This window comes from Apteryx rowi, unplaced genomic scaffold, assembly GCF_003343035.1.
Source record: "Apteryx rowi isolate R43461 unplaced genomic scaffold, aptRow1 scaffold_580, whole genome shotgun sequence".
In the NCBI taxonomy this organism is placed as follows: Eukaryota; Metazoa; Chordata; class Aves; order Apterygiformes; family Apterygidae; genus Apteryx; species Apteryx rowi.
Window position 1 is genome coordinate 338,878 of NW_020450850.1, and position 23,481 is coordinate 362,358.

General features: G+C 42.4%; 1 protein-coding gene across 1 annotated transcript in view; it reads right to left on the reverse strand.

Annotated features, from left to right (window-relative positions):
* LHFPL6 (LHFPL tetraspan subfamily member 6) overlaps positions 1 to 22,700 on the reverse strand; it is a 145,589-nt gene extending 122,889 nt beyond the window's left edge. Inside the window, exon 1 of the mRNA XM_026082539.1 lies at positions 22,165 to 22,700. Within this exon, the coding sequence (XP_025938324.1) occupies positions 22,165 to 22,549 (385 nt within the window). The 5' untranslated portion in view covers positions 22,550 to 22,700. The remainder of the gene's footprint in view (positions 1 to 22,164) is intronic.
* Positions 22,701 to 23,481: the final 781 nt, after the last annotated feature.

The following is a 23,481-nucleotide window of genomic DNA, read 5'->3' on the forward strand; positions in this document are numbered from 1 at the left end:
AAAGCTCCAATACATGGAATACCTTATTCAAGCAAGGATTTCCACACCAGCCTTGGCTGGCAAAGGAAGTGAAAGAGCTAAGCTCTTCGTTATCAGTAGGTTTGCAGCATGCCAGGGACACGGTAGGCACTTTGGTAATGCAATGCTCGTTCTCCATCATCAGTCTTCGGGCTCATCCTTACGACTAGTTGCTAAGTAATGTTCAAAGATATCCAAAAATCTATTAATATGTTTTTAATTTTATGTCTTTAGTAAGAGGATGTTACAGTGCTGTGAGGTGATCCACTGCATCAGGAACAGGAGAGGAAGGTGTCTGGGCAAAAAAATTGTGTGTAGTGTGGAAACTTGAACAAACTTGGTAACAGAAGTACTCCAAATCAAAGGAGCACTGCAACCTAGGTGTATGTGAAGGTGACGATGACATAGAGATCATCCACAGAACAATGTTTTGCCTAATACAGAAAGAAGTATCAAAATGTCATTCTGGGAGCCCTTTCACTACTTGTACACATCCACGGTTTCAACTAATTGTTTGGGCTACTCCTCCCGGAACTATTATTCCTCACAGCCAAAATTAAGCTTTTAACTTGGGAAGATGAGTAATTAAGTCTCTGAGCAAGTCTGGAATATGAAATTACTCAGAGTGAAACCAAGTTCTTGCCTGCTCTTTTAAAATGTTGACTGAAATGGCCCTTGGTGCTCTCTTCCCTGCAGAACCAGAGAGCTGGCTGGCCAACGCAGATGTTCTGTAAACAGTCATAAGGGTATCTAAGTTTCATTTACTTTCAAATAGCCCTCTTTTTCTGCTTTCCTATCAGCCTGCTTCTCTGAAGACACAAGCAGCACAAAACCATGCTTCTGCATACATTCCTCACAGCCATGGATTTGCCACTTCAGCATATCTTAGCTGGGCTTGAAACCAGTTCGTGTTACCGTGTGGCCAGCCCACTATCCATCTGCAGGAAGAATGCAAGAGGACAGCGCTGATGGTCTGGATGTCAAGGGCTCAGACCACACGTCCTGAAGGCTGGTCTTTCACTTGTGCATGATCCTGCTGCAGCCAGCCAACAGGCCACCTGGCCATATCTCAGTGACTGTCCACCCATTTCCATGTTAGCCCAGCAGTCTCCTCAGGTGGACTCCTCTCTCTTGCTCTGTCGAAGAGGTGTCCCAGCCTCCTGCCCCAAGCTGGGTTTCTCAGCAGCCTCATACACAAAGCCTCCTGCTCCAACTGTGTGTTTTTAATTTCCTGCTAACTGTGGACTCAGACCTACTCAGTTCATCATTAAATCGACATCCAGAAAGGCCTTCATCCTCTTCCTGAGGAGCGGGGCACTTTGCAAGGAGTCCAACCGCAGCTAGAGACACCTCGCAGCATGCTGCATTTGAAACCTTTCATAATGGGGTAACTACAAGAGCTCATATAGGAGCCAGATGAAGCTAGGTGGGCCCAGGAAAGTAAAAGAGACAGTAGAGCTCCCACAAGAGCAGCAAAAAGCCTGCTATCCAAAGGAGTACATCCATTCACCACGTGGCTTTCACATGTTCCTTGGGTACTGTGTAGCACATATTGCTGTCTGCGAATTGAGGCCAAAACACTGATATTACTGAGGTAAGACAGCAGTGGTTTGTTAATAAAAGCACCAGAAGAATATTTGACCAAGAAAAAACAAACAAATATGAAAGCATTAAAGTTTCAAAAAATTTTAGAATCTCCTTCACTGTTCCCACATCTTTCTTCACTAAGTAAGTTTTGCTGTCTTTCCCTCTGGGAGCTGCCATTTTAATGATAGTGCATTTTATTTCCCAGTGGGTAACTGAGTGTTATGATGCAGATTAAGACAGACCAGATTCAAGTCACATTAGAAACCACTGAGAAATCAGGCAGGTTCTTCATTGTTTTAAGGTAAAATCCAGGAGCTTTTCCAATGTTTTCATCTAAATGAACAGAGAGTTTACCTGCTGTTAAATTAATGAAAATGTTTGCTTGTTTAAATGACAAACTGGGCACAGTTTTGGAAATGTTTATTGGCTCAAAGTCACAGCACTGATTTTAAGGACATTCCTTATAGAGAAAGGCACTGCTCAGTAAGAAAAAGTATATATATATATTATGATATAATATGGACCATTCCACACAGGAATACAGGAATTTAAAATACCTAGTGTTTCAAACCATAGCAACATCATTCTCAAAATCATTTAGGCTCCCTTCAAAATCTTGTCCTTACAGACTGTCGCTTTAAATCAAAAAACATGAGATATATGTCAATTCACTGTATAAATAAAATGACAAATTGTTACCTTTGTGGACATGCAATATAGATATTTTCAATGATAAAACTTCCAATTCTCAATTTAATATTTTATTTCCATTGAGCTTAAAAACTCTGTAGATCCAAGTCATGTCTGTGAAGAGTTAGAATATATACAAGTCTGAGGAAAAAAAATGATATATGTGGGTCAAATTGCTCTCCTGGTTACAAGAATGGAGTTGTGCTTGTGCACCACAGAAAGTGGGCAGGTGTATATCTGGATTTCAGTTGCACTAGGAGTGAAYCTGGAGAAATCCCACTGGAATCAATGACATTGTTCCGGCAGTAAGCAGGTGTATAAGAGAGTGTAATTTAAGCTGACAGCAGTACAGACTCCAGTCACTCCACCATTGTTTATAGCATCAGAAAGGTTGTATTAAATAAAGTAGCAAGATAAGAAATACCTTTATTGTCTTGAAAACCTTGCCTTAGAGAGCAAGAGGAAAGCACTCTTGAATTTTAAGCAGTAATATCTTTAATATGAGGTACTCTCTGGCAACTGTTGAAAAGGTTGAAGAAGACATTCACAAACAAATGCCTGAAATTGCAGAAACTTGACATGACCGGGTTATGAGGCTGAACAAGGATGTTAAAAACAGCTGGCAACTCTATAATTTATTTCACCTGTCCTTTTCATATAGCCAGGGAGAGTCTGCCACACATGTGAGAACCAAGCTACATGGCTGCCTGGTATCACACCAAACTCCATGAACAGATGAGACAAAAAGTCTATTTCATTTAATTGCCAGATGTCAACCCAGCTCATTACAAAATGTGAAAGCCCTCTGTGCAACAGATGAACCTGAAGAGACTTATCTCTATGACTGCTGTCTATGCAGTCGTAATTAAATCAAAGCAGATGAAGAGGCACTGAATAATTACGATTTCAAAATAAATAAAATGCTRGATAAGTAACTTCAGAAGTATAATTTAAGCATCTTACATAAATAAAAATTATCAGCACTTTCTGTGATATGTTTTCACACTGAGACAGTTCAGAAAATTAAAATAATTAAGAAAACAATAAGGTGAAGTATTAAATTAAAAATATCAAATGTGTGAGACGCATACATAGCAGACAATAGCTAGAAAAGCATTCTGACTCACTCTTTGCACATGCAAATGCAATCCACATCTCCACGTGTCCTCTGCTAACTGTATGTGTAAATTAACCTTGCAATCACATTATCACAAAACTCTTCTGTTTGGTACTTTTTCTTATTTGGCAGCACATAAAGAAGCTGCCCCAGGTTTCACAAGGACACTTCTGTAGGACCCTCATCACTGGGACATGCCAGAGGGTCACTTCAGTTGTGCCTGATGGGCTCAGCTATACCAGATATCCCTCAATTTTTGCACTGTGGTATCTCATTTGCCTTGGTTCTTCTTCAGGTATCAGACACAGACACCAAGTCACCGTGCTGCACTGTGTATTGAGGTCCCACTCCCACAGGTGGTAAAATTCCCATCAACATCCAGGCACTGCTCTTCCCCTACCACCTGCCCCAGGTGCAGGCACCGATAAGTGGCAACACATAATGCTGCCATGCTCCTCAAACAAGAAACTCCTAGGAGGTGCCGAGGCTGTCACCAGGGCTGCAGGCCCTCTGCCCACTCCCGCTACCCCAGGGAAATTCTGTGAGCGAGAAAGTTTACTTCTCTTTGCACTGGCAGAGAGATATGGAGGTATAGTTCAGTAAGATTGYTCATCCTCTGCTAAGATACCCAGCTGAGCATCCCCTTTTTGAAATGGCAAGATACAGAAAAAAAAAAAAAACACCTCTCAGATTTCTACAACTTGAAGACTGAAATGCAAAAGTGTATGGGGTGAACTTTTGTGCAATGTTTTGTATGTGTTCCCTTAACAGATATCTTGAGTAGCTGGAATGTGTAGAGTTTGAAGTTGGTGCAGTGCCAACCTAAAACTCACGGCCAGTCCACAGCTGGTTTTAAATGCTTCTTTCCCTGTGAATATGATGGAGTGTGGCTTGCTGCAAAGTACTGTTTGATTGGTGACATGCAATCTGTGGAGCTATTAATTGCTTGTGCAAAGATCCAATTTGAAAGTGTGGCTGAACATGATCTTGTTACTCTGTACCCTAATAACTCTTTTGAAAAGGATACATAATCCATATTTAATTAATCGTCTAAATACATATTTGCACAACAGACTAAAAGTGTAGGAATTATATATTTAACATATGCAAAAGATGGCCCATAATGGCTCCACGTGTTACTGCAGTCCATGAGATCTTTTTAAAATCCTCTTTCTGATCTGCATGGCAGATCTATTCCTTGCTTTCTCTTCTAGCCAGAAACATTGGATTTTTGTTCCTTGCACGTAGGGAGAACAGAATGTCCTTAACAAAACTCATTAAATACAACAAAAAAAGTCTATCAGTTGAAAAATTCACTCTTTTACAATGGTCTTTTAGTGGGTTTCAGCCTGTGATCCAAGAACCTAAGAGGTCTCATGGACAGGGTCCACAAAGGGGTCCACAAAAGGAAACTAAGCAAAGAAAGTTTAGCTATGCCATTCAGCAATCTAGGAGTCAACCAGTCAAGAAACATCGAAAAACACTGATCTAAACAAGCATACATAAGCTTTCTACATAAAAGAAGCTRTGACATCTTTTGAACCATGGGATACCATTTATTATTGCAAGAAGAGCTTCACAAAGCAAAAGGAAAGAAAATTAGCTCTATCTTTCAGTTAGGGCATGCCTTCTGCACAGCTAGACTAAAAATGCCATTTAATTAYGGCAGCAAGGTGCTCAACAGGGTAAATTGCCTTGAGAAACCATGTGCGTTAGCTTGTGATCAACGCAGTGCTCAACACAGCCTCCCATCAGCTCAGGCTGCACGTGGTGTAACTTTCAGTCTGCCTCAAAAATGCCAAGCAGACAGCTCTGTAGTCAGAATTTCATGTAAAGAAGAGGTACGTTATTACACCTATGTRTTTTAACAGTGTTTCCATATGACTGGTTCAATGCTGGTTCAATGGCTGCTCACTAACCTAAGATTTGGGAGGCCTGCATTTGATACTTACTTAACCATAAATTTTATATGTTACCTTGAATAAGTTTCTAGCCTCCTATCTGTAAAATGGAAATAATATTCCTTCCATCTGTGCTAAAAGACTCTGTGAAGATAAAGATTTTATGGAAAGGTGCTTATATAACTTAGATAGAATGCATACTGATTTCCGCCATTCCACTTTACTATAGATGACATCAAATTGTATGCCCAAATGCTGAAGAAAAAAAGTAATTATATGCAGTTGTAAGTTCCCCAAATCTTATTTCTTCAACCATCCTGTTTTGCCCTCGTTATCCATCTGAAGGACTGATTGGCTTTGTTAAAGATGCACCTGCTTTCTTGGTTTTACTTGTGGATATCTGGAGACAGGCTGCAATGAAAAAACTGATAGTAAATTGTGAATTTGCATTTAAACCTACTGGGACAGCAAGCATGTGTCAACATTTGCTTTTCATTCTGGTTTATGTACTGCTCAAGCTCACTGAAAACTGTACCACCTCTCCCTTTGGTTTACAGCAGTATAACTCTATTTTCAAAGTGAACCGGTATTCAAGATCTCAGAGCAACATTTGTCCCCAACTGTTTACAAGACAGAAGATTCTTCATTGTCCTTGTATCTTTAGAGGTTAAGAAAAATCTGATATTTTGAAGAGAATCTGAGCAGTCTGGATTTAAATAGGAAAAACCACTAGCATGATGATTAAAGAATGTTTGCCTGATATAGCAAAAAGTACATTAAAAAGTGTCCTGGGAAGAAAGGGGAAAAATGTAAGAAGGAATTAAAGAGAGTTTATGAGAGAGACACTAATGATTTCCAGACATAAGATTAAATCCAGGTCTCTGTGTCAAAGGATCAGTATTTAGCTCATAATGTACCACATCCAGAGGTAAATGTAAATAGTAGGCATTTTTATACTCTTGCCAAAGAAGTCCAAATTGGAGCCACTTTCACACCAAGCAAGCAGAAAAATATAAAAACTAAATTAGAAAGGGGAAAGAAACTAATACAGCCCAACCCTTCTTCCATCCCAACTTCTTGCCCTCCTTGCTTTTCTCTAGCTACCTCTATTTTAGCATTTGGAGTGACAGCTGCTTCTCTCCAGATCCTCTTTATTTACTTTCACTCCATGCACTAGGTGTATGCACTCCTCCAGTCCAAAAATATGACAAAAGATTTGCAGCTCCAAAACTACCTTTACAGTTGGCTTATGCACTGTCTCCAACTAAAACTGCTGGTCAGCTCCACTGCACCACACCCAGAAGGCCAAAAAGACACTTCTATTAGGAAAAATTAAGACCCATCTACAGAAACACACTGTACCTTATCTCCTACAGATACCAGGCGTTATTAAAAGAATACTACTGCTTATCCCTGCTTTAGGTTTTTATTTTACAGAATGAATAAAAGTATGATTTCTTAAAAGGGTTGCGTACTAGATCTGATGCTTTTCAAACCGGATCTTAATAGCCTTCATTTAGGCTGAATTAACAGTCTTTTGAAATGTGTAATGACTATCATTGACCTATTTAAAGCAAAGATAAACAATATAAACATGACAAATTCATTCCTGTTTCTTATTTCTACTACAAAGACAGACAGCCATACAGCCTAAAGTCACAACCAAATATAACTTTTGCCTGTTTTCATGAGGGCAATAGAAACGAAAGCATTTACTTGCTAAGCTTCATTGACTGAAAACATCTTGTCTGGGTACATTTAAAAATGGTGCTTATCTGAACTGTTTCAAGAGATTAGTCTGCATATTTAATAAGTTAATGTCTCACAAATAAGAAAATTTCCAAGTGACTTATTGCAGGACATATAACTCAGCAAAGTCCTGAGTCACTTAAGCAAGAGCCTTTTTAGGAAATATCAACTACACCATTGCACACCACCTAAGAATATGTGTCTGTGGGAGAAAGCCATTTTTTGCAGATCTTCTTCCAAAAGCCAGGCTATGTTCTGTCTTTCAGCAGGCTATTTCTCAGTGGTTTTTATTTTCATTGTCACCAGCATGTCAGTAAGACTGCATATCTTCAAGCTCTAATTAATTTTACCTTGACACTATTGAAATGTCAAGTATGAACTTTAACTTAGGTTCAGAAATGTTAATCCATTTTGAAATAGCCATAGATTACATATATATCAAGGCACCCGTAATTACTTAGAGAAGCCTGTCAGAATCCATATATCGTTAGCAGTTTTGTTTCATTCTAGCTGAAGAGCCACAAAGTCACGTGTTCATCAGCACTGATAATGGAATATATCATCTTGAAACAATAAGCTGCAGTCTTGTATTGAAGTCTTTTAAGATGTAAGAGAAGAAGATATAACTCTTCTAGGATTTATACTAACATACTTGCATTTTCAAATAATCTTTTGATTATTTACTCTTTCAGACTGCCACAGATGACACGGGTAAAACATTTTTATAAATATGGATATCTATAACAGTCCTGTCCGTTGAATAACTGCATAATTAGATCATAATCATAATACGATGGTTGTGGTTTAAATTTCCACCATTATGCTAGATATAAAATTTAAAGGAATCTACAGACTTCAGGATATAAACTGAACTGATATTTCACATTTATTATGTGAAATAGGAAGAATCTTCTCCCAGCGCTATTTTACTGCTGAACAGTCTGTTGTGATAGGTCTGCTACTTACACTGGAGCATTTGGGGCTGGAAACACCAGAGAAAAGATCCTGAAAGTCACGACTTTGTACTAAGACCAAGGAATAACAACATCTRTATTTCTGCATTTGGGTTAGTAAGAAAAAAAACCACAGAAGTTATTAATTAGTTGTGCCTTCATTCATAAACCAATGTGCTCAGCTAACGTGGAAAAACAAGCAAGATTTCACCCCTTAGCCAAAGATGTTTGGCTATGGAAAGATGTTTGGCAGCTTCCAGCCCCAGAAGGAAGGGTGAGGCCACATCTTTGAGCCAGGTGCGAGCCAGCACGGACTTCGGCCGCACTGTCCCATTTGCCCATGCTGCGTATTGCGTTTGCTGTTCGGAAGTGGCACCTGGAACGCACAGCGCTCACAGCAGTCCGGCAGCCACTGCCATCCAGAGAGCCGGGGGGACATTTGAAGACACTGTTAACAAGACTTCCTTGCTTTTTGGCACAGCTGAGCCTCTTCTTTCCCAGCGAACTGCAGCCACTGTCTGCAGTGTAAGCTACAGTCAGCCTATCCACCAAAAAGATGTTACAAATGTGTATGCATAGGGCTGACCAGTCCTGTTTTCTGGGAAAACACTGARGAAGAGGGGCTTCTTGACGAAAACCATCCATGGATTTTCTCCCTCCAAGCTCCCACCAGGAGCTGCAGAGTGGTGTCCTGGGAGGGAGATGGGGAACCGCCCATGAACTCCACCTTTCCTGTCTCAGATCCTGCTTGAGACCATGCATATTTGGAAACATTTTGTCTACAAGAGGAAGTGTGAAGGCCTGAGGAGAGAGGAAGTAAGATGCCCCATTAGTTGAATGGAAAGGGCTTGAACTAATACCTCCTGAAGGACCTAAGGAAAAGTTTCATCAGTCAAAAGTCTCAATTTGAAAATGATTCCAGCCTCCAAAGCCTGGCTGCCCTTGGCTTGCAGTGAGATGTAGGTCTCTAAATCTCTGAATTATCCCTGAATGCAGAGCTTACACTCACTTTTAAGCACTTTCAAGCCTCACTTTTAATTAACTTTTAATAAGTACTTTTAAAAATTTTAATGAGAGACCCGTGACACATGATTTTTGAATGTTCTGATTAWCCTGGCAAACTAAAAAAGGGCCAGGGCAAATAAAGGCATTTTAGAGTGTACCTCAAAACCACTTATTGCTTGCACAGATGCAAGCCCAGCATCTTCTCCTTAGACACAGACCTAAGAAAATGCTGCTCTGGGTCAGAGAGGAGGTAGCAGCGATGTGGGTGAGAGATGACAGGTCTGTACCGGGATGCTAACATTTCCTCATCTCACCTCCCAGAAGCGAGTATCAGATACCAAAAGGAAAACAGCTACATTTGCCCTCTGCATTCCTACACGCATGCGCACACACACACTCACACTTTCCTAATAAACCAGCCTCTGCATCTCTTGTTGAAAAGAAAACTCATATGGCCTTGTTGCACAGCCACAGGTCTCACCCAGGGCTTCCGAAAGCTTGTTGCACAACCTTGGGTTGTCAATCCAGCAGCAGACCACTAGCTCTGTTTTTAAAAATAAAGCTGTGATGAGCCTGAAGAAAATAAGAATCTGCCTCTTTCAGCAAGTTTGTTAACTGCAGTTTTGACAGTCTACAATGATACCAACTGAAGAGGAAGGAAAGCAGCTTCTTTTTATTGTCATCACATGTGAAAAACACTTGCACGCTGAGCTGGCTTCCCATATATTAATTTTCTGCACAGATTTGCAATGTATCTGAATCGTCTTCCCTCACCTGCTCTGCCAAATTATTATGGTACAAGTGCTCCGCAAAAAAGCACAATTGCTTGAAATTACACTAGAGTCAAATGTTGATAAAAAGGTGTCACAGAGGGAATGAAAACTAACTGCTGTGAAATTTAATGAAACCCACTGTGTGCCAAGGACACAGGCAGCCAAATTGAATTTAAAAAGGTGCCAAGCAGGGAAGCTTGTAATCAGACTAGCCACTGTGTTAGATGAGATAAGCAGAATGACTTTTCTCTATCATGAGATCAAAACAGACTGCAATTCTTATGCATGAGATGAAAAGTTACAGTATTTATCCTCTCAGCTTCCTGTGTTCTTAGCACCGGATCTCCTGCTTAGTGGCCTGAAATGGAATTTGCCGTCTCCAGCATAAGGTTTGTCCCAGCCCTTGCAGGTCACTGAATGTTACACAAAAGAGCTCTTTTCTGACATGTTTTTTTATTGCAAATTGTTATGGAAAAAAGGAATGAGCTAAATAGAGCTCTTAACGGCTCAGCATAAGCTATCTTCAGCCATGGCATCCCTTTCCAGTTTGGGGAATGAATTGAAGCTACTGGAGGAAAATAGGAAATAAAATATAATGCTAAAATAAGAGAAACAGGAAGCAAGAGACTCTGCTCAACAGATGGCTCAGTGCTCACAAGCAGAATGGTTTCCAAAGCATCGCTCCACTGCAGGATGTTAGGAAATCGTTTTACTCCTTAATTATCATACAGCATCATTTTGAAACATTGTTAAGAAAAGCCTGATCTTGCAAGCAGAACTGTGCTTACATTTATTCACGGGAGCAGTCCCTCAAACTCTGGCAGCACAAGGGACTATAAAGCTGCACAGCCCAACTAATCTGTTGGAAATAACTTGGGGCGCATTCATTATTCGGGGGCTCAGGGAGCCACCGGCGCTTTGGGGGACTGACGGGAAGCGCACATCGACATTAGCCTTGCCCCCAGGCCATGCAGAGAGGCTCGAGGTCCACGGCTCACCTTGCCCATGGGTCTCACCCCACAACCTGCTCCATCTTGCAGCTTGGCCCGAACGGCCAGGGTCTGCTCTCGCTGGTTGGCGTGCCACTCTGAAATGCTTTGCAGAGAGAAAATTTCTGGTTAGATAAGAGATTTCAGACATTGAGCAAAGCTCTCCAAAGCACTGGGGTTCTTGTAACATGAATTCTTGTAAAAATGCCCTGACTTCTATAACAATCTCTTGATTTTGCAGAATGAATCTGTAATGGTTTAGGGGTTTGCCTTAGCTGTAAAGAGCTTTATCCCAGTGTTTAGTGCCATTCTTCATGTTTTCTTCTGCTGTGGCAGGATAGGGACTTAAAAACTATCAGAATTTCTTGAAAACTAAAATACAAGGGGAATTAAAACCAAAAACTACATACTAGATAGCACAGAAGAGGTCTTAATTATTGTATTTTCCTGCAAATAACCTGGACAACATCTACATGACCCTCTGTGCCTCAGCAGTAGTTCTGGATATATAGGTCTGCAGGGGCTGTACAAGGGGGTGAAGCTCCTCTCTCCTCGCAGCACCCTCCGGTCCCCACAGTGCCCTGCTCTCCTTAGCCTGCTCTGTCTGCCGTAACCTGGCATCTGCCGCCCCCATTGGTTACCTCTCTGAGGACTTATTTCAAGTAAAAGAGCATTTAGAGGGGTGCAGGTTATCTGAAGAGGAGACTGCACTCAGGAAAATCATATGTTTATAATTGTTTACTAAGCCAGCATGCAGAGAGCTCCTTTTACCTGCTCCTCCACAAAGTGCACAAGAAATTCCTTAGCATCTGTATTTATCATGTTAAAAAACACAGTAAACTCAAAGCACCACCAATTTCCTGATTTGACTTTGCTTGTTTCAGCTGAAATTTCTGTGGAGCAGCAACTGTCTCTGTTTCTCTTCCCCCAGTGATTTGCACAATGGATTTCCAGAATTTCCTACGCTATAACAAGAACGATCATAACAACAGCAACACTGTATAACTGAGGACGTTTGCACAAATTTGTCAGGCAGATGTACAAATCCCCAAATGTCATTTAAAGCTTGCAGTCATCCAGCAGCACCTGGGACACATCTACTTAAAAGCAAGTTTGAAACAAAGTACAAAGATATTTCCTCTCCTGCACGCATGCACGAAGGTCCCTTAACATCATGCTACCCACAGTTTCTACAGATTCTCAAAACTAAGCACTTTTTAATAAGCCCTGGTAACCCTTCCTAATAATTGGCATTCAGCTATATTGTGCCTGACTTGAACTGCTTGTGATGCTCTGACTATCAAGCTTATTCTGATGAAAAAAAAAATGTATTGATAAATAGGCTTTCAGTTAGCTGCAGACTCAGACAAAAGCCTGAACTTGAGAAGAAGTCAGGAAGCATAATCCTCAGGAGCCTTAAGGCTATTTCTTACACTCTGCTGTGTTAGTGGGTTTCATATCCTTTTAAAGGGTGCTGTTTTCAGAAGCAGCTTTTGTTATTCCAGACTGATCATTCATGGCTTTTTCTTAAATCCTTTCTCCTCAAAGCAAAGGACAAATTCCATAGCCCTTTGCATTTATAAGAAAACCATTCTTCTCAAATCAACAATACCACTTTATATTACAAAGGCATCTTTACTGCGGGACAATGCAAGACAACTGAACTGTCAGACTGCAAGGGAGAGGGTCAGATCTTTACATTACTAGAGAAATGATACAGTGTTCATCAGAGCACTGCATTTTCTGCTTCATTCTCTCTGAAGCCTTTTGGATCATGTTACAAGATAAAAATAACAATGATTTGTAATATGTAATTGTTTACATTTTTTTAATTAACATTTTCATTATAATCCTACAAACTACTGCCAAGCTCACTTAAAAGTCTGCTAGCCCACCAGCAAAGAATTTTGCCTACAAATCCATTCAAAATAGTCAGTCCTCCTGAAAGATGGAGATTTATTAGGCTTATGGAGGAAAAGATGCACTCAACCCATGGTACAGCAACCCTCTCAAGAACCAGTTGTATTTTAAGGCATCAGTCCCACCACAATTAACACTCACTACCTAGAGATACAGATAGGATCTGGCATCCTGCAAAGTTCTCTGCGCTTCTTGGCAGCACCAACCCCCCCCAAATCCCACTAGCCTCAATGGGTAGCAGTGGTGCTGAGCTCTGGATCACAAGTCCCAGATCTTGCCCTCTCTTCTCGCTCCCATGGAGAAATATTGCTGTTGTTTTCAACAGGTCAGGCTCTAAGGAATGGCAAATCCAGGGGGGAAAAAAAAGCCTGCGTCTGTTCTCAGTTATACCTGTGACATCAGGGGACTGACAGTGGAACAAACAACGTAAATGAGATCTAATCAAGCCTAGCGAATCAGCCATGTCACCAGCATTGTCAGTGTGCATTGACCATGCCCGATTTTTCATGCCTGAGAAGGCACAGGACAGCTACTAGAAGGGATCTGTCAAATGCAATACTGCCCGTCTGGCCTGCGATGCCTTGTGGTGGCAGAATCATCCCAGGAGCAAGGACAGGATGTCCTTCAYGGCCCTCTGCGACTCAGGGCCACCTCCACACGGTCTCTATGCCACCCAGGACTTCGCACTTGAGCAATGGAGAAATCTTAACGTCTCTCAAGTCATCTGAGGTGTTTCAGAGGGCAGAAGAAAATCCTTGAGCAGCGAGACAGATAACAAGGCCACAGTGAGGGATGTGGTTGTGGTGGGGTTTGGGTTGTACCTATATGTCCCATGTTTCTTAATTAGGTCATGTTCCTTCCTATTTGCTCACTGCATGGAAACAATACCTTGGTTGCCCTCAAGTTCTATGCCTGACTTCATCCTAATGATGAAGACTGAAAACTATCTTATTATACTTTAGAAAGCCAAAGTTAAACAGCTCAAATGGTTAAAAGTGTATTGGAGAAGTAAAAGGATGTGACCAAAGAGAGGAAAATGCAGGCTGAATATCAGGAAAAAATTCCAAATGGAATACGTAGTAAGCTGTGTCTCCTAAAAGAAGTGAAAAAAGCCCCATTACATAGTCATTTAAAGCCAGACTGGACAAAATCCTGGAAAATATGCCACTGGGAACAATCCTGGCCTGTCTGTGGGGCATATGACCTCATCTGCTTCGGAAAACATTGCAACATTTTGACGCCTAAATTAAGTTCCCAGCAATATTCAAATAGCTCATGGAGTTCAGGAAACAAAACAAGACAGATCTCTGAATGCAGAAACACAATGACTAACTCGCACCCAGGTTCTGCTCTAACCAACATAAACGCAGAGGACCTGAAGTAAAGTAACTCTGTCTTTGTCTCTGTACCAGCAAAATTGGATATTTGCTCCCCTGTCTCACATTTCCTGAAGTTTCATTAGCTTATGCAAGCAGAGCCCTGTGAAATGAAAGGTTTCACAGAAGTGCTGATCATCATTGTTTCTTTCCAAGAAAAGAGGGCAAAAAAAGCAAAAACCCTGAACTTCATTCCAGAGATAAAAAAACAGCACTCTAGGACTTCTTTAGATCAAAAATTCTGTTCTTAATGCAAAATTCTGCTTAAACCCAACACAGCTGCAGCAATATTCAAAACATCACTTTTATATTCAACATCAATAGCAAAGCAAAGAGAAGTAAAGGGACTCTTCCCAACATTTTAGCAGCATCTTTTTTCTTAGACATCAGCATTTGCATTTTAAATGTGCTTTCATGGAGCCTGAAATCTAACTTCTAGAATTTGCTCTGGGCTGAAACTTAGCTTTTTTCCCCTGTATTTAGCTGAAATTTACATTAGGAGTAAATATAATTGAAAAAATAAAAATGAATGCCTCTTTCAAAGCACAATTCACTGTAAACAAGCTAATTCACATGGCTAACTTTTGTATGAAACTACTCTCAGCATCATTTGTCTTCTTCTGGTTGCATCTCCACTACCCAAAGAGCATTACGACTCCCTGCTTGTTCTGTGCTGCTCATAACCTTGCTGGGGGATGATGGCCTCCTTGCAGCTGCTGATTCTGCAGTTTATGACCAGTAATATCATAATGATTCTTGCTTGCTAATCTGCATTTAAATGCTTGGCGTTAGCTTAAATAACAAATTGTTGCTAACTCGGGTCTCCTTCAGTTGATTTCATTAGGGAATAATCACATGAAAAGCTGGGCTGGCAGATCTGTTGGGGCAGCAACCTTAGCAGGACCACAGTGAGAACGTCTGCAACCAAGGGGAAGGCCTGATCACTGAGATGTGGCCAGTCTCTTAAAAATATAGAGAACCTAAGTCTGTACCTTTTTCTGACCTATCACATAAAAGTACCTGCTAACTTTGACTTCCCTCCAGTCAGATTTGGTGGTCCATGCAGAGAGGAAAGATTCAAGCAACAGAGGCTACATAAGATTAAGAGAGTGGGAGGAGAATCTGAGTAATGTCATTTATAAATTGAGAGCAGCAGAGGACATAAATTGCATGAGTTCAGGTTTAGTCCTGAATTTGTCCCATGTTTTAACTTGTCCCTTCTGCCTGAATACAGCAGAGAGCTAGCTAATTATTCAATAGAACATATACCACAAAATTTGTTAAAGACAACAACAACTTCCAAATTCCCTTGTTCTGATCATCTTCCTACAACAATAACACTCCCCTGCCTTATTCAGTTTAACCCAGATCCACAAATCTGATTCTGCACTTATCACAGTATATGAAGGCACCTTGAAATGCTGGGAAGCAGATACTGAGCATCAGCACTAGCAATCACAGGAACCAGCTCAGCAAGTCAAAGTGAAGCACAGTCAGCTATACATTGCACTTTATCTCTTGGTGGATGCCTAAGGAAAACCAGAGTGATAGCTGGTGTGAAACACAGCAGCCATGAAGCTGCTTCTACATAGGTTGTTTTGGTTAAGAAACTAGAACGTAGCACAACTTCAATGGATTAAAAGCAGGCTAACTGTTCGATCTTGAAAGAGAACTATAATAAGCCTCAAGCAAATGTGGTTTTAGTAGGGTTTTTGCAATGATCTGTTCTTGGTGCTACACTTTTTAACATTTGTACGAAAAGAGATTTGTAAGAAAATGACTCAGAGAAATTCAACATTGGAACAAATTATGAAGAGCCTGCTTTTCTGGAAGCAATTAAATTCAGACTAGAAGTTTTCTTCTCAGAGATATACACCTGTTCAAACAGGAATTATATGAGGGCTGTCCTAAGCCTCATACTACACCAGACATCAGACTAAATAGTCACAGGGCTCTCTGCTGACTTTATTATTGCTGAATGTATGAGCCTATGACATGACATATAATCACTCCGTAACCACATTTAACAGTGCCATGTTCCTTGTTTGCTCTTCTTCTGTTACCTCCTGGGGAGGCATCTGTTCCTTTCATATGCCCCTCTGCAGTGCCTTTATATGCACATGTATACATTGGATTAACACTGGCAACGCAGTTTGTCTTTGTCTAGGATGTGGATTGTCCTGTCACATGCCTACATGGGCACAGCCAAGGCACTGAAGGCTTGCACCTCGCAAGAGGTAAGGGAGTGGAGGACAGGGACAAAGCAGCCCTGAGCAGCTAATGAGCAAGTGAAGAGTTCACGGATTTGGATAGAAACAGACACCCTCCCTGAGCTCTCCTCAAAAGTTACTCTTTTGAAAAATACTTTGAGGCTAAAGAGGATGAAAGGACAAAAGGGATATTTTTAATGGGTTTATGCTTGGGTTGGGTTTTTTTTTTTTTCCAGGTACAAATTTCAGGAAGAGTTGGGAGGAAGCTGTATAGGTGGAAGAAATGGATGAGACAGGTCTGGCAGAACTACAGAAGAGTTTGGCAACAGTTTCCATCCTGGAAGTCTCTTGACAATCTCAGCTCCTCCCTGACCCAAGCAAGGCTCTTCTCAGTTACGTTTTCACCCTACAGGCAGAAAGTGATACTGACCTTAGTCTTCYGGGCAGAACCAGAACCAGAACCAGAGAGCCTCACTTCAGCTGTCAGACAAAATAATGGTTACCCGTCACTGCCTGCAGTTCCTTTCTTCCACGCCACGCACAGCCTTTCCCAGGACAGTTTCCATTCCCTGGAACTACCCTCATCAAAGCCCTGAATGACTTTTTCTTAGCCAGTCTCAGAACCGAGACTGCCTTCATTCTCCTGGACCCACAAGTTTTTGACCATCAGCTACGTTTTCTCAAATGTGTTGTCCCTTAGACTCAGTGACTCCATCTTTTCCAAGAGCTCCTCTTACTTCTTTAACTGTTCGCCAAGCACTTCTGTTGAGGGACAGCATCTCTACATGGTCCCACAGTCCTACAACTTTAGTTCCCTTCCCTTCTCTTCTCCCTATATTTTAGACCTTGATCATCTCACCTGCAAAGTCAGATTCAGCCACTAGTATGCCAAAAACCTGAAAATCTCCTTTGGATCTGTCTTCTTAAAATTTCCAGCCCAAAATCTCAAAGGGTTTCTTTGAGATGTCCCCACMGGCAATACAGAATCATCACCCTTCACTCCATATTCTCCTCATCTCAATGGACCTCCTTATTTCTCTGCCCTCCACGTCCAGCAAGCACTTGTCCTGAGCAGGACATGGGTGGTGGAAACTGTTGACCACTACTGGGACAGCACACTTGGAGAAGTATTTTGCAGTGATTTTGTGTGGTGCTGAGAGCTTTTACCAACAGACCATATTTTTTTCTGAGATGGAATCAGAAGTTACTGGTAACTGCATCCCCGTTTTTTCAAATAATTTAATGCTCCTTTCACCATCCCACATTTCAAGAGAGCTCCAGATTTTATAATCAGCATTACAAGGACCATCATTTTAGGGACTTCAGCACCCCTGTGAGACACAAGGAAAACAAGATAGAGCAATAAAGAGAGGAAAAGAAAGTGCTGCTGAAAAGCTTACTCCTTTACTGAAGAGAGCAGCAAAACCTGTGGTTTTCTTGAGTACAAACAATGAATGACCATGCTAAAGAAGACAGCACAAACCACATGGCTGCACCAAAATTAAGAAGGGGGCTCATTTCTCACATTCTACTCAGAATCAGGGTCAAATTGCCAGATTCGGAGAGGTGTCTAAGCCAGCAGGTTATTTCATGCTCTGTTCCCTTAGATTCACAACCCTCTGAGCTTGGCTTGGTGGTCCTACAGAGGCAAAGGGAGTTCTGAGCAAGTGCAGACTTCATCTATATTTCATGTGTGCTGACCATTTTAATGAAAAGTTTCACCTTGCTAGCATAATGTTCTTTAAATTGACCGTCCTTGCAATACTTGTATCTTTTGATCCACTGCCTCTCATAAAACTGGCTAACCTTTAAGTTCATTATGTTCCTAAAATTATTGCTCTGCATTCAGAGAATGAAACTATTCACCAAATTAGTATGTCATATCTGAGCCACATACCTGCAAATTTTTAGTCTCCCCATTTAAGTGGAATTGACTTGCCAAGGCACAGTGGAAAGAAGATCAATAATTACAGAGCCCAATTTGCCATAGATTTGTTAAACTTCACTTCCTGCCATCATGCCCTCAATAGCTACGGTCAAAGATACATGCTTGTAATCTGTTCCAGCTACATTATATATGCCTCAATCTTCCAAACATTCAAAGCAAACCAACTGCAAACACTGCACTTATTGTTATCAGTGAAGACTTTAGCCATCTACATAACTGTGCCCTCAAGAGGTTACAGACAGCATAACTTTCACATCGGTTGTCAGTTCTTTGAAGTAATACAACAGAAAGGTTCATGAAGTATGTCCTGAGATATTGCAGCAGCAGTTTGCGGGTTATGGACTGCAGACCACTGACAGTCACTGAAGAAACAGCTGGCCTTGGGGTGTTGCTTAGTTTTTGTTGCCTGCTGCCAAATTGACTTAGAATATGATAAAAATAACATTGCTTCTTCATGTAAGCAATTGCTATAATAGCTACAGAGCTGTCATGTGAACATACATGGGAAAGGAAGTGGTTCAGATAATTGCAAATGGGAGGAAAAGTCTACAACACAATCTTTCTATTAGGAACAAAAACTCAGTACACATCATTCCAGAGTCATCTTAAAATGTATGTATGCACTGTACTCAGGATTAGCTGAAACAGTAAATATAGACTAAATATGTAAGATCAACCAATATCTTAACAGCTCTCCTGACTCTGCATGGATCTGCAGTTTCTTGCAGGTCCCAGCATTCAATTTTTGTAAGAAGAGCAGATTTATGGTATAAGTGCTCATGAATAATTCACTCACATCAGTTGCCACATACAACTTGGAGAAATCCCAGCTGTAAAACCTTGGCACCATTAAGCTAGTGCAAGCTACACTACTTTTATACAGGTGTTATTCCACTGACCTACTTGGAGTTACTCCTCCTTTCCACTGCTAGAAGAAGAGGATCAGGTTGTTTGCTTACCTCTGTTCTCTGCCACCTCTTAACAGTAGTAAAAATGTTTCTAGTGTTGGAGTAAGCTAGTTTTAGCAACCTTAGTGCTTCGGCTCACCTCAAATGCAGGTGATTCTACATCTCACCGAACCTTGGGTGTCCCATGACAAGACACTGTCAATTGGTTTAGTTCCTAATCAAGGCCATGTTTTTAAATCATGTTAAGAAAATTACTGAGACTAATGGAACACCATTGAAACTGTAAACTAGCTACACCTAGCATGTTCTTATACTGGTTTCTAACTTCAAGAAAAATATAGTTTCTTTCAAACACTCATCCTCTGCTACTGATAGCAGGAACCACAGCAGTATGTTCATGCAGGTGACTCAGATGAAAAAGAAACAGAAAGCAAAACTGCCCTTCATCTCCTTGCCCAGACAAGGAGAAAGGCACAGAGGATGAATCAATGGCATCACTCAGAGAGCTGCTTATTTTTTCCCAGGCTTTTTATTCATAATAAAAATGGGAGGGGGTCCTTTTTCCCCCAAGCAAAATATTTGCGAGGGTTTTATTTGGTTAGATCTTCATCTGGAGGCCAAATAAAATGACAATCACCTTGGTGCCACTGAGCCATATTCAAAGCACACACAGTAGGCAGTAAAAGCAAACTTAAACCATTGCATAGGGAACTAAGACCTGGCATTCCTAGATAGTAAATAATCCGAACAGCTCATGGCTATCTTGACATAAAGCAACCTAGTAATTATAGTGCTTAAGTTAGACATTTGAATAAATGTAGTCATGTCATTTAAACAATGAAGCTATATTGATTTATAGCAGGTAAGGATCTTATTAAGGATGCAAGTATCTGATCTTTACCTTAATATGTCCCCTCAGTTCATCCACATTATTGGCTTGCACCACCTGGCCTCTCCCTAATGCCCCCCACAGTTAGCTTTTAAGCAGGTTGAGAAATGATGGTTTCTCACTTTGTTCATTTCTTACACATTTCCAGCAGTGCAGGGTGAAATGAGAGACAACCATAAAAACCAGTAGAGGGAAAAATTAGACATGCTGTGTAAATAATTTCTGAACTGTAAGTAAAGTCTTTGGCAATTTTAGTTTCATATCACAAGTTCACAAGTCTTTCGAACTGTCATCTAGAGTGGATAAGCCCTAAATGCTTACGTCCCTTCCCTGAGCAAAGGGATACAGCGTGCTTATCTGGGGCTAGCTCCAGTGGCTGCCAGGCATGGTCCAAAGGGGCCTCTCTCCTCCTCATGCACGATTCACCATCCTACCTTCAGCCCACGACAACATCACGAGGGGGGTGCGTGTTCCCACACTTCCTGCACCCCCTGCCCAGCGGCCCCCCACTCAGGCTGTCACATTTCACTGGCGTTGCTGTAAGCACAGGCGCAGCCAGCCCAGCTCAGCCGACAGACAGGGGAGCACAGCCGCGAAAAAGGGACTGAACGCAAATTCAAACCAGATGAGCAGAGCTAGCATTTGGAAATAGACAGGGGCGCTTAAAGCCAGGCAGAGTCTGCAATGGCTCTGAGTGGAAATAGCCAGACTGAGCGGGCTTGCAGAGCGTCCTCTCCACCTTCTGGCTGCCCTGGTGGAATTTCAAAACAGAGCAGGCTTCAAGAAGTTGCAATTTCCAGCGGAGTTAACTCTCAAGCAGCTGCTGTATTTTCAAATTGCCAGCCAAATTAAACACAAGAATGCCTGCTGGTCACAAAGCTGAGGGAAGGGGGAAATGACAGGGTCAGTTTGYTCTAAAGTGGAGTAACTGCTCAAAAAGTTGGAGCCAGGGTTTCTGCAGAGCAGAACTGCTCCCCTCGCCACCAGGAGGGAGCTGCTTCCCCGGGGCTGAAGGCTTGGCACGGCCTCAGTTATGAGCCCTGAGCCAGACTACAGCAAAGTTTGTCTTGTGCTTTCTTATGGCTGCATACTACAAATGTGTTCATATTTCCCTTGCTGGGTGAGTTTCTATTTGGAGAGGACAGAGTTAGGAATCCTTCCACTGAAGTCTGCTGCTAAGTGGCCTGCCTGGAGATGCAYGGCTGGGTATGGACACTGCAGAGTATCAGCACTGAAAGCCCAGAGAAACACACGCCCCTTACAGAGGTGAGCACACACAGAAGAGCAGACACGGTGTAGTGTTTGCACAGGACGGAAGCGCTACTGATCTGCATGTCACCAGTGACAAGACAGCGATGATTTACTGAAAAAGTGGTCCTATAAAAACCACAGCTTCATGATCCTGTTTTATTGTCTCATAACCTTTAAATACTCCATTCTCCCACACACACTGTCTAGACCATAGACCCAACAAACTCAAGGTACCATCAGATAGCCTGGATCAGACAGCCTGGCTGTGCTCCTCCTGCGATCATGGGTCACCACTACCAGGGTGAACATTCCCCTTTGGAAAGCTGGGCTGCAGTCTCATTGCCAGATCCGCACACCTGCAGAGAGTAGAGGTGGAGGCAGCTGTGTGGATGGTGGGTGTGGGAAGGAGAAAGAAAAAGGCTGGGGTGGTTTGCACAGTAACACAGTCTATCCTCTGCAATGCTCCCGGGGGCTCTGCAGCCCCCACACTTCTCCAGGTAAATCCATATCAGCTGAGCTCTGCCAAAATCTACAGCCTGTAAAAACACCATGAAGACACCAGCCACAGAAGTCAAGTCTTTGCCACAAAGAGCTGTGCTCAGCAATCTGAATTTGGCATGCAACTCCCGAAGGTAATATAGGGACTTGAGTGCAAGAGAGTGACCACAGGTCACTGCAAGTCTTTGGGCCATGCTCAGACACACAGACAGTCCAATCAATGGTCGAGGGAGCCAAGGTCTGGTCTCCCTTGCTAGCAGAAAGTTTGAATGACTCCCTCTTCTCCCCAGATCACCAGAGGAGTCTCCACACCTGTAAACCTACAGCCTGAACATGCTGCCATGTCCCCCCACAGCACAAGCACAGAGCACGTAGCACTTACCCCCCAGGAACTGGATGCCTCCTGCCACCCTGCCCACGGTCCTGGAGATGAGCTCAGACACACAGCAGCCCATGAGCGCCGTCAGGGCCACCAAGAGGAGCAGCCCACAGCCCAGCCCCGTCACCACTGTGCAGATCCTCCACTCAGCACTTGGGATGGCCTGGAAGGAGGCGTAGCGGCCACACTGCTCCACCATCACGGTCGTCTGGAGGGTCTCATCCCGCACTGGGTACGAACACCTCCGGAAAGTGCCAAAGGAAACTGACTTCTCCAGCTGAGACCCCAAGAGCCAGTAGGGCATGAAGAACCCCACGCAGGAGGCAGCAGCACAGAGGAAGGAGAGGAAGGCCCAGATCATGCCAGCACAGGTGAGACTGGATGCCATCTTGATATCTGCACTCAAGACCACTCACGATGGGGAGACAGGGAGGCACCTATGTATTTTAGAGGAGGTTTATGGATAATCCAGAGTCTCTCAGCCTTGATAAATCCTCACTCTCGGAGAAGCTTGGATCTTAACTGCCATGATGATGTTTTCTCCCATCATGAAGACAAAGGTCCCTGATTAAATAACAAAACAAGGAGAAAAAGTTCAGTAATACTGATATAATAAAAAAAAAGTATATCTGCCACAGTGTTTTTCCTTCCTACAGCACTTTTCATTAAGGCATCACACTTCTCTGCCCCATTACTGCAAGCAGCCACTAGAATTACTGTCAGTGAAACAGACTACCGGCAGTGGTGGTGGGAGGGAGCTTTGTCTGCTGTCAGCTGTGTTCATTGAGGAATGCTCTGCAGCCACCTTCAGGGTTTCCCTGTGCACTTGCCTAGTCGCTTTTCTCCACTGTATGCCTTGGTATGTCCCATACCAACAGGGAAAAAAAGCAAGGCTTCGTTCAYCCTTAGGCAGCTGGGCCTTCATCCGGCAACACGTTGGAAATCTGCTTTACATTATATACAGCTCCTCAGCTTCAGTGCAAAACTGTTTGCAGTACCTGAGGCTTTTCAGGATTAGGCCCCTGTGGCAGAGGGGTGGCATTTTCCCCAACTCTCCCCTAATTTGTTGGCTTCCCTGAGGGCCAAAAGGAGCCTATTATTGTTTGATGCTCAAACATGCCAAGAACCCACAGCTCCACACAGGCTCCCGGCAGGTGAAGACATTTTCATGTCTTTCAGATTCATCCCCAAACAACCTCAAGCAGCACATGCTTAAAACACAGAGGTCTCTCTTACTATTCCCGCTTGCACTCAGCCCAGTTTCCTCCCTTTTCTTCTTTGCCTCTTCCCAGGCCAAACCTGGGAGCCTCAACTCCTCTG